The sequence below is a fragment of the Schistocerca piceifrons genome, chromosome X (assembly GCF_021461385.2).
Source record: "Schistocerca piceifrons isolate TAMUIC-IGC-003096 chromosome X, iqSchPice1.1, whole genome shotgun sequence".
NCBI classification, from domain to species: Eukaryota; Metazoa; Arthropoda; class Insecta; order Orthoptera; family Acrididae; genus Schistocerca; species Schistocerca piceifrons.
The window spans coordinates 306,938,260-306,950,417 of NC_060149.1; the positions used below are offsets into that span (position 1 = coordinate 306,938,260).

At 38.3% G+C, this 12,158-nt stretch overlaps 1 protein-coding gene across 1 annotated transcript in view; it reads right to left on the reverse strand.

The window, feature by feature from the left end:
• The window catches only part of LOC124721723 (glutamate receptor ionotropic, kainate 2-like), a 541,952-nt gene that overhangs the window by 20,514 nt on the left and 509,280 nt on the right, over positions 1 to 12,158 (reverse strand). The window contains exon 17 of the mRNA XM_047246817.1: positions 4,402 to 4,551. Within this exon, the coding sequence (XP_047102773.1) occupies positions 4,402 to 4,551 (150 nt within the window). The remainder of the gene's footprint in view (positions 1 to 4,401; positions 4,552 to 12,158) is intronic.

Sequence of the window (12,158 nt, forward strand, 5' to 3'; positions counted from 1 at the left end):
TCCTAAAGCTGAACTGATCGTCACCTAGTGCATTCTCAATTTTCTTTTCCATTCTTCTGTATATTATTCTTGTAAGCAGCTTCGATGCATGAGCTGTTAAGCTGATTGTGCGATAATTCTCGCACTTGTCAGCTCTTGCCGTCTTCGGAATTGTGTGGATGATGCTTTTCCGAAAGTCTGATGGTATATCGCCAGACTCATATATTCTACACACCAACGTGAATAGTCGTTTTGTTGCCACTACCCCCAATGATTTTAGAAATTCTGATGGAATGTTATCTATCCCTTCTGCCTTATTTGACCGTAAGTCCTCCAAAGCTCTTTTAAATTCTGATTCTAATGCTGGATCCCCTATCTCTTCTAAATCGACTTCTGTTTCTTCTTCTATCACATCAGACAAATTTTCACCCTCATAGAGGTTTTCAATGTATTCTTTCCACCTATCTGCTCTCTCCTCTGCATCTAACAGTGGAATTCCCATTGCACTCTTAATGTTACCACCGTTGCTTTCAATGTCACCAAAGGTTGTTTTGACTTTCCTGTATGCTGAGTCTGTCCTTCCAACAATCATATCTTTTTCGATGTCTTCATATTTTTCCTGCAGCCATTTCATCTTAGCTTCCCTGCACTTCCTATTTATTTCATTCCTCAGCGACTTGTATTTCTGTATCCCTGACTTTCCCGGAACATGTTTGTACTTCCTCCTTTCATCAATCAACTGAAGTATTTCTTCTGTTACCCATGGTTTCTTCGCAGCTACCTTCTTTGTACCTATGTTTTTCTTCCCAACTTCTGTGATGGCCCTTTTTAGAGCTGTCCATTCCTCTTCAACTGTACTGCCTACTGCGCTATTCCTTATTGCTGTATCTATATAGCGTTAGAGAACTTCAAACGTATCTCGTCATTCCTTAGTACTTCTGTATCCCACTTCTTTGCATATTGGTTCTTCCTGACTAATGTCTTGAACTTCAGCCTACTCTTCATCACTACTATACTGTGATCTGAATCTATATCTGCTCCTGGGTATGCCTTACAATCCAGTATCTGATTTCAGAATCTCTGTCTGACCATGATGTAATCTAATTGAAATCTTCCTATATCTCCCAGCCTTTTCCAAGCATACCTCCTCCTCTTGTGATTCTTGAACAGGGTATTCGCTATTACTAGCTGAAACTTGTTACAGAACTCAATTAGTCTTTCTCCTCTTTTATTCCTTGTCCCAAGCCCATATTCTCCTGTCACCTTTTCCTCTACTCCTTCTCCTACAACTGCATTCCAGTCGCCCATGACTATTAGATTTTCGTCCCCCTTTACATACTGCATTACCCTTTCAATATCCTCATACACTTTCTCTGTCTGTTCATCTTCAGCTTGCGACGTCGGCACGTATACCTGAACTATCGTTGTCGGTGTTGGTCTGCTGTTGATTCTGATTAGAACAACCCGGTCACTGAACTGTTCACAGTAACACACCCTCTGCCCTACCTTCCTATTCATAACGAATCCTACACCTGTTATACCATTTTCTGCTGCTGTTGATATTACCCGATACTCATCTGACCAGAAATCCTTGTCTTCCTTCCACTTCACTTCACTGACCCCTACTATATCTAGACTGAGCCTTTGCATTTCCCTTTTCAGATTTTCTAGTTTCCCTATCGCGTTCAAGCTTCTGACATTCCACACCCCGACTCATAGATCGTTATCCTTTCGTTTATTATTCAATCCTGTTCTCATGGTACAGATACAGTAGTAGCTGGTATTGTTTTAAGCAGACTGCACTGAGGACAGTTTCTCTGACATTGGAGACACCGAAGGTCCATGGCAATGAAGAGTCAGAGCCCAGAATGATGTCAATGGTAGTTGAGCCATACAAATCAATTGTATTGTTGTTTGCCACATGAAATTGAAGGTATGACTTAACAGCAAGAGGGGTGAACCAGTAAGCGGCATGGTACTGATGTCAATGACTGCATCCACAAGCAGGTAGCTTTGTTTTCTGCAGGCAAACACACAGAGGTGATAGCCACGAGGTTGCAGTCATGAAGCTTCCTTGTCACCCATGTTCTGCATATGGACACAGCGTGATTGATGGGAGCTGCTGTTGAAGTTTAGGGATGCACATGGCAGTTGGCGGTTGACAGTTATGTGCTGCATCCTTGGACTGAGAGTGAGACCGGCATTAGTGCAGGAGGAGGGAGGGGTGGTGGCAGATGATGAAATTGGGCTGCTGGGAGAGTGAGGCTGTGTGTCAATACACCAAAGGTCATTGTTCCTCATGAAAACTAGTGCTGCTGTCTCTGGTGGGGTTGGGTGAACTTGGTCAGCCTTGGCACTGTCATGATGGGTCACATGGCAAGGCAACCGTGAGTCAGCATTTCGTGCATTGTTACCTGGATAACTGATGCTTTCTCAGTGCTGGCCTATGGCATGTATTCTATCCATGAGTTGTGCTTTCACATCAAGGGATTCCTGTTCATGCAAAATCATGGTGAGTTGCACCTGTGATGGCAGTTTGATGATCCACAGAGTCCAGTTAGGCATCAGGTTCATGTCTACCAGAGTTTTGTGACACCATAGCTGTGAAGGGGTGCTGTTATCACTGGCTTCATCATAGATGATCTATTTGAGCTGCTGTTCCAATGTCTATGACAAACATTGGAGCAGCAGTGACTTGGCAGTATCATACTTGTTTAATGCAGGCAGGGTGAAAAATAAATCAGTAATCAAATCTGCCTGCTGACCAAGACATCTTACGAGAATGACAGATTTAGCACTATTGTCAATTATTCCATGGATGGTCATAATACACTTGCAGACAGTGAACCACATTAGTGGTTGATAGATGCAGAACAGTGGAAGCTTGAAAGCTGAATGGAAAGTGGACAGGTAGTCCCAAGTTGGTAGACGTGGTGTAGGCTGGTGTGTGAGTGGAACCAATGTACCAAAATCCAGTGTGTCAGGTACAGAAGCAATGTTGTTAATTAACTGTTGATATGGCTGTATCAACTGTTGCGGCACAAGTGGCAGACTTGGGGCATGTGTGACACGGTGAGAAATGACATAAATAGGTGAGGAAAATGGTTCTGGGTTTTGAATGGTCTGTTGCACAGAAATCACAAGTAAAGTCTTGTGAGTGGTAGTAACAGCATGCATACTTGGTGCAATGTCTGTCTGGCACATTTGTTCAAGCAGGAGTGTAGTCACACACAACATGGTAGGCATAATGTTCACAAGTGGATAAAATGGATTGGAACAGTGCACAGTCTGAGGCACATAAAACACTGGGAAAACACTCTGCAAAGTGTCTGATGTCACTGATCAGGTAGAAGGCCAGCATTGTTCACAGTTGGTGCATGGCACTGTTGCATCACGTCCTCAATTTTAGGCACAGTCTGATGAGATGCACTCAATTGCATGGTGGTGTAGCATGGCAGTAGCAGGAAAGACACTGTCATTTTCCAGTAATTCTATAACTCCAGAGTCCAAAAACGTCTGCGCTTTTACTGCATAGTAGCTGAGATTCCTGTATGGTGAAAGAAATGCAGCCAGGTGTGCTCATTGTGAGTTATCAACATGGTTCCTCTGTACTGTAGTGGCAAAGGAATGTAAATAACACTCATACAACAGATATGAGCCATGGTTTATTGCCATGTCTTAGGAAACACATCAGTGCAACTGACACATACAAAGTCAGAGAGCAGACTGCCATTCCAGATAGACTGCACACAGTACACTGTTGCCAGCAACCCAAGAAGCATTCTTCACTCGTGCCCATAGTGTTATTGTTCAATGTTTTTATAGCATATAATATGATGAAAATGTACAATACATTATATGATTAAATGAAAGAAACTGCAATTTTCCCATACAAAATGGATATGTCTGATGCAAAAAAATTACTTTTTTTGTATTTGCATCTCTTTGCATATTTCACTCAGTTCTCCTTGTGATCCTTCACAGAGTATGTGCTAGGGTTACTTATTCCTTTTACTGTGCATAATATCATATGCTAATTCTAATGAAAGTAATTCAGTTTTCTGCATTCCATACATTGCTGAAAAAGATTTTTCTAAAGTTTCATTAGTTCTGGTTTACAACTGGTTTCCAGGGTTTTTTGAACTCTTTAGAATATTCAAACAGTTTATCAGAGACATTTTCAAAATTTTAAAAATTTTTAGTTGATGAATAATAGGATCTATCTGTTACAGTGCAAGATCTAAATATTTATTTATGTGCGTAGCAGTTCTACAAACCTAATATAATTTGGCAGCAGAAAGTGGACTGTAGTGATAGCTACTGATATAAAGCTGCAGAATTTTTCACCTTTCTTTAAATAACATTGTATTGTATTGTATTGATGGTGTAATTGAACAAACACCTAAAATCTAAATCACTTACTTTTTCTTTCAGAGATTTGTGCCCTACATCCCATAGAAGTTCAAAGAAGGTAACAAATATGGCAAACACAACACCAACCATAAGCACTACAAAAACACCGCCAACATTTTCAAGTTTCAGACCGGATACATCAGCATTTTCTTCTGCGTCCTGTAGCAATAAAAGAAAAATTAATCACATGAAACAGAAACTCTCAGGAATGTACATAGTGAAACAACAAATTACATGTGCTTACACACTCACGCACGGAATAATTCATTCCTGTGTGTGTGTGGGGGGGGGGGGGGGGGGGGGAGGGGGGCTGGTGGGGGGGATTGGGGAGACAGCAAAAATCCAAAGCAATAGAAGCACGTAAGCTTCATTACTAAAAAATAAGTACCATATACAACCATACAGAAATTCATGCTGCATGAATGAAACAGCAGGCAATAAAAGTGTATACTGAGCACAAAGTGAGTCAGTGCACAGACATGATATCATTTTTTTGCAGAGATTCTCCTGCAAATAATAAACTACTTCGTAGCCCCTTCTTCTCTTCCCCATGCCACCATATATTCATTCAGAGGGAGGGGGGCTACAAAGCAGCTTTTGCTTTGCAAGTAAATCTCTATAAGGGTAATAATAAATGCAGTCTTCAAGATATAAAACAAACCACTTTGTAAGAAGCTGTAAGTACTTCCTGTACCCCATTTTTATGTATGTGATATTGTATCATTGATAAATAAAACTACAGTCACTGAAAACCAATTTCTGTGTAAAAATGTAGCCATCCATGTGCAGGGTGATTATAAATTATTGTTAAACTTTCAAACCACTGTAGAAATAACACCACTGGTCAGAATAGCATCAAATTTCAACAAAATATTATCAGAGAATGGGGAAAACATATGATAGAAGAAAAATAAATAGTTACCAAATGTAGCAATAGATGGCTCTGTAAGCATCATAATCTAATAGTGGTTGACTACAAATGACAAATGAATCATACAACAGTGACTAACGTGTATGTTTGATGTTAAACAAACTGTGCTACTCAGTGTGCATGGGTGTACCAGTGTGATACTGTTAGTTATGTAAGCCCATCCACCAAGGCAAGGTCATATCACATTGGATAGTCCTGACTCCAAAAACCGCATTAAAAGCATCACTCACACAAGTTTTTCATTTGCCCTGAGGCCAAAAACCGCATTAAAGCATCAATCACATTGGTTTTTAATTGTCCTGAGGGCAAAAACTGCATAAAAAGCATCGATCAAAATCAAATTGGATTATTAATTTTCGTGTGACTGGTGCAAGATGGCGGCGTGTGTAGATATCCGCGATTTTACTCCAAAAATAAGTTACAGTGAAGCCGTTAAAAATTCGTGTGTAAGTTGCAAAAGTGAATTATTAAAGTATAATGAGCATATTGCTAGTTTACAATGTGTAATCAGCAGTCTAAGAATAGAAATCGACAGCCTGAAGTCCGAAAATATGGAACTGAAGTCGAAGCGAAACATGGATCCATTGCTTCAAGACAGACAGAAGGACAAAAACTTTCGCGAGAACATGGCTACATTGGTGCAAAATGACGCTGATAAATCATCAGAATGGAAGGTAGTACACAACAAGCGTCAAACAATCGGCACTAAAAATTCGTGTACAGCAAATGTTTCGCGGTTCGAGAATGTTAACAATTTTGATGTACTTTGTTCTAGTAATAGTCTCACTAAAAGTGAAAACAATCGTAAGAAGAGTGTGCCGATAAACTATCGGAAAAAGGTTAGGTTTGATCTTCCAAAGCCACAACGTTCAGTTAACAGCAATGAAAGTGGCAGTGGTGTGATCCAGTCTGCTGTGACTGAAACATCAACAAATCGTTTTCACATTTTCGCTGATAGTCATGGTAGAGGCATGGCTGATATAGTGAAAAGCAGTTTTAATGCTGCCGATGTTTGTGGAATTGTGAAGCCAGGTGCTAAACTTCAAGAAGTTGTAGCGGGGTGTGATCCTGAAAAAGTAAAAAACGAGTGTGTGATCTTAATAGGTGGCTCAAACAACGTTGCCTGCAACGAAGGGAATGATGCCATACAGTCGCTCAGGAAGAAAATATCGGCGCTTCATCAGTCTAAGGTATTTGTTGTGAACATTCCAAAGAGACATGACTTAATTCCACAGTCCTGTGTAAATGAGGCTATCTCACAAACGAACTCTAAGTTAGCAAAGTTGTGTAAGCATTTTAAAAATACTTGTGTTGTAGATGTAAGCAGTTTTGGACGAGAATTATTTACAAGACACGGTATGCACCTGAACAGATCAGGAAAAAAAGCATTAGGTACCCTCTTAAAAACAAAAATATTGGAAGAAGTCCACAAATGTACCCCAAAGTTGGAACCAATCGCACTTGAATGGCTCCAACCATCAAGTCAGACTCGGTTTCACACTCAAATGTTTCAGGAAATTGTTAGTAATGAACGTACTGTGTCTGTAGCTACCGATAATTTTTTAGGCAAAAGGTTAGATCTGTCTCTAATTCCAAAGAAATGACGATTTTTCAGCAAAATGTGGGAGGACTTGGTAATAAAGTAAATGACATTACTGTTCTGTTAGAGGAACCACAAGGAATAAAAGATACTGATGTATTATGTTTTAGTGAACATCATGTGAAATATATTGAAAGGTTACAGCTAAGTGGTTACTGTCAGGCAGCGCATTACTCTAGAACCATCATGGAAAAAGGTGGAGTGGTAATTTATGTAAAAAACAACATATCTTACAATGCATTAGATTTAAAGAGCCATTGTATAGAGCAACAAATTGAAGTATGTGGTGTTGAGATTACTGTAAATTACTTCAAGGCTGTAGTGTTAGCACTGTATAGATCTCCCTCACGGAATTTGAATGTATTTCTTAAGCACTTAGATGCTTTATTATCCATATTGTACTCAAAGTCCAAGAACTTGATAATTACTGGTGACTTTAATGTTGATTTCCTAAATGAGAGCAATAGTAAAGCTGATTTAGTACATTTAATGGAGTCTTATAATCTGATGGCAATAGTAGATTTCCCAACTAGGATTACTGTTAACAGTAAAAGTCTGATAGATAATATATTTATAGATAAGTCTAAATGCAATGAGATCACTGTACATCCAATCCTTGGCCTTTCTGATCATGGTGGTCAATTGCTTAGGCTCAATTACATCAGTGTGTGCAACAGTTCCGAGCATTCTTGGAAATCTTTTAGGATACGGTAATAAATGAACAGGGCCTTAAAAAATTCAATGATAGCTTAAAAGAGATAGACTGGAGCCGAGTTTATAGGGAAACAGATGTAAACAAAAAGTACAATTCATTTTTAAATGAATTCATGTCTGTATTTGAGTCTATCTTTCCCAAAAAAGTAGTTAGAAATAGTCATATAGGCAATGCCAAGAAGTCTTGGATCACTACAGGGATAATAACATCTTGTAGAACAAAGAGGATGTTATACAGTTCTCTCAGGACTTGTAATGATCCAAAGAAACGACAACACTAAAAACTTTACTGTAGCATTCTCAAGAAGGTTATAAAAAAATCTAAAAGTATGTGCATAAAATCAGAAATTGAAAGCTCAGAAAATAAAATTAAAATTATATGGAATGTAATAAAGAGGGAAACTGGCAGGACAACAGGGAACATGTCTCAGGTAGAGATTAATACAGGGGACAGTATCATAAAGAAACCTGAGTTGGTTGCAGAAATATTTAATAACCACTTTTTGAGAGCAGCAGAGAAGACAGGCTGTAATGGTTCTATGGAAGAATCATTGTCCCTCCTACAGAAAGCTATTAGCAACAGAATCCCACAGATATCCTTACCTCCAGTTACTGTAAACGAAGTCATAAGAGTAATTAGATCATTAAAAAATAAAAATTCTGCTGGTGTGGACAATATTTCTAGTAAAATACTGAAACACTGTTATAAATTTGTTAGTCCCGTCTTATGCAACATGTACAATGCATCCCTACAAGATGGGATTGTCCCTGACAGACTTAAGTTGGCCGTAGTGATTCCTCTCTTTAAAAAAGGGGATAAAAGCATTGTTGCAAACTATCGCCCAATATCCCTATTAACTACCTTCTCGAAAATTCTAGAAAAACTCATGCACAGGAGGATTGTAGATCATCTCAACTTCCACAGTATCTTAAGCAAAAATCAGTTTGATTTTCGTGCCGGTCTTTGTACTGAGCTGGCAATATTCTCTTTCAGCAACCAAGTTTTGGAAGCCATTAACAAAAAAATGTCTCCAGTGGGTATTTTTTGTGATCTTACGAAAGCCTTCGACTGTGTAAACCACCAAATTCTTTGGAAAAAGGCAGAATACTATGGTTTAGGTGGTACTGTTGGCTTGTGGCTGCAATCATATCTACAGGATCGGAAGCAGACTGTAATGCTAAATGGCTCTTCTGGAGAACCTGCCTCGTCTGAATGGGGCACGATAACGTGTGGTGTGCCTCAAGGCTCCGTTTTGGGCCCACTGCTTTTCCTCATCTTTGTTAATGATCTTCCTCTTTGTTCTGAGACAAACAGCAAATTTACCCTGTTTGCCGATGATACCACAATTCTAATTGACGATTTGATTGATCATGATCTTGAAAAAACTACAAATACTGTTTTTAATGACATCTTAAATTGGTTCTCCTCAAATGGTCTCTCGCTCAATGCAGATAAAACTCATTATATGAGGTTCCACACATCACAAAGTAATCCTGATGAAATTAACATAAAATGTAGAGATCAACCAATACAGAAAGTTGAAGACACAAAATTCCTGGGTGCTTACATAGACAGTAAATGTAATTGGTCAGTTCACATTCTTCATCTATGTAAAAAACTTAGCTCAGCAACATTTGCATTACGGGTAATTTCTTCAGTGGCTGAAGTTGACACTATTAAGGTTGCCTACTTTGGCTACTTCCACTCATTGATGTAATATGCTATCATATTCCGGGGGAACCAACCACTTGCAAAAAAAGTTTTCACCATCCAAAAAAAAGCAATCAGAATAATGTGTGGGGTCCATCAAAGGCACTCTTGCAGGCACTTGTTTCGGAAGATAGGTATCCTAACAACTGCCTCACAGTATATTTTTTTCCTTGCTCACCTTTGTGTGCAAAAATTATTCCATCTACCAAGACAACAGTAAATTCCATAGTTATAACACCAGAAACAAAAACAATCTACATTTAGAAATGAAGCGTCTCACTCTGGTACAAAAAGGAGTTTACTACTCCAGCATTAAGCTGTTCAATGCTCTACCACTACATATCAAATGTGTTCATACAGAACTGCCAAAATTTAAACAAGTTCTCAAAGATTACCTGACAGAGAAATCTTATTATACTGTGGATGAATACCTGAAAGAAAATGTATACCATCACTAAACTTATTATGTCTAGAAGTAGTTCAATTGATTTTATTGTGCATTTGGGGATTAGCACACTTTTTGTAACAACAGATTGGCTGTACATGTATTTACTCTTGTAGGCCTAATATCTGATTTAACTTTGTGCTCTTATCTTTAACCTTTATTTGAAACTCCTTTTTCTGTCAAATGCTAGTTATGTTATCTAGCTGACATTGTATCTGTTACTGTATTTATAGTATGTCTTACTTAAACTATGTACAATTTGCCATTGAAATGCCCTTGTATTTATTGTAAGTTTAAATTGAAACCTGTACAATTTGGCACGTTCCATATCCTTGTGATTGACTCACTAACTGGATCTACGGAACAAAAAATAAATAAAAAATAATAAATAAAAAATAAAAAACAAAACATGTTCAGTATGGTGTCCACCGTTTTGTACAACAAGTTGAAATCGAGAAACAGCATGTTCCACAACTAATAAAAGTGTTTCTGGGGTCATGTTCAGAATGTGTTGTGCAACACATGCCTTCAATGCAGCTAAGTTTGCAGTCATAACACAACACAACATCTTTCAGATAGCCTCACAGCCAGAAGTCATGAGGATTAAGGTCGGGTGATTGTAACAGCCAGGCTGTAGGGAAATGGCGGCTGATAATTCTAGTATTTCTGAAATGCTGCTTCAGCAGCTGCTCAACTGGATTTCCAGTGTGCAGAGTTGTGCCATCTTGCATAAAAATTATCCCACCCACACATCCACACTGTTGGAGAGCTGGAATGATGTGGTTGCACAAAAGACACTCATAGCACTTACCAGTGACCGTACAGATAACAGGACTGGGAGCACCTGTTTCTTTGGGAAAGTATATCCCTGTGATAAACGATGCTGTAAACCTGCACAACAGAATGACCTTTTCAGGATGAAGTGGTACTGGTTGATTTGTGTGGATTTTCTGTTGCCCATATTCGACAATTCTGTGTATTGACATATCCTGTCAAAAGGAAGTGGGCTGTGTCTGTCCACAAAATCTTCAATGGCCAATCATTGCCCACTTCCATGTGAGCAAGAAATTCTAAAGCAAAGGTCTCTCTTGCTGGCAGGTCAACAGGAAAGCAAGTCGTGCACATGGGTAAATTCGAATAGATAACAAAGAAGGACGTTTCGTAGGATTTTATGCACCATGCTCATGGGTATTTCCAATGTTCAGGCAAATCTCTGTCCACTACACATTTGCACACCACCACTTGTCTCCTCCTGCACTGCTGTGGCCACTGCTTCCACACATGTTGAAAGTGTGAAACAGTGTTAATGTAAGAATGTAAATAATCTTTGATGTGAGAATCACTAACCTTTTTTTTTTTTTTTTTTTTGTTTTTTTTTTTTTTTTTTGTACGTTGTTATCCTACTTGCATATTTTTATGTTAATGTTCTAAAAGTTCTATTAAAATTGTAATGTCTAAGTGACAAGTAAATTCAATTATAAATTTTCATGTATATGTATTTTAAATTGTAATGTTTATTGACAAGTCCTATGTCATTTCGATGATGCACTACAAGGACGCTAATAAATTGAATTGAATTGAATCTATTTGTCTCCTCCTTCTACCAGGTTGCACACCAACGCCTTTTTTCAAACCCTTCAGTGTTTGGAAATTCTGCAGAGCAACATGTGCACAGTCATCATTCTTGTAACATATCTTTACAAGCAGACAGTCATGGCAAACACCACAGACACGAAAGGAGGAAAAGCCCTGTACCTGACGTGTTTATACCAACTCGAGTGGGTTGAGCCCATGACAGATGTTTTCATTTACATATTCTATTAATCAGTTTTCACTATTTTTTTCTTCTGCCATACATTTTCCCCCTTCTCCGATAATATTCCATTGCAATTTGACGTCATTCTGACCAGTGGTGTTACTTCTACAGCCTTTTGAAAGTTTAACTTTAATTATAATCACCTTGTACATAATGTGACTGGAAAGTTAAAATTTTATACTGGGTATTCTGGAACAAGGAAAACTGTAAAATGTATGAACACTCCAAATTAAACAGAAAATATTACAAATTAAAAATTGATTTATTATTTATTTATTTATCCATCAGTAGGCAATAAATACTGTGTGGATGTTGTCCAAACATACATGTAAATTTATGGGAAACAATCTGTGCAAAAGGAACATACAAAATTTTACATTAAGAAGTACAAAGAATAATACATACAAAATTGTACAAAAAAATGTACTTGGTCATACAAGACACAGTAATACAACTTTTTATACATGTATACTAACAGTATTGCAACTGCATAGTCTGTTTGCCCTAAGGCTTTGCTTTTGTCTTCCCTAAACAGGAAGCCCTTATATT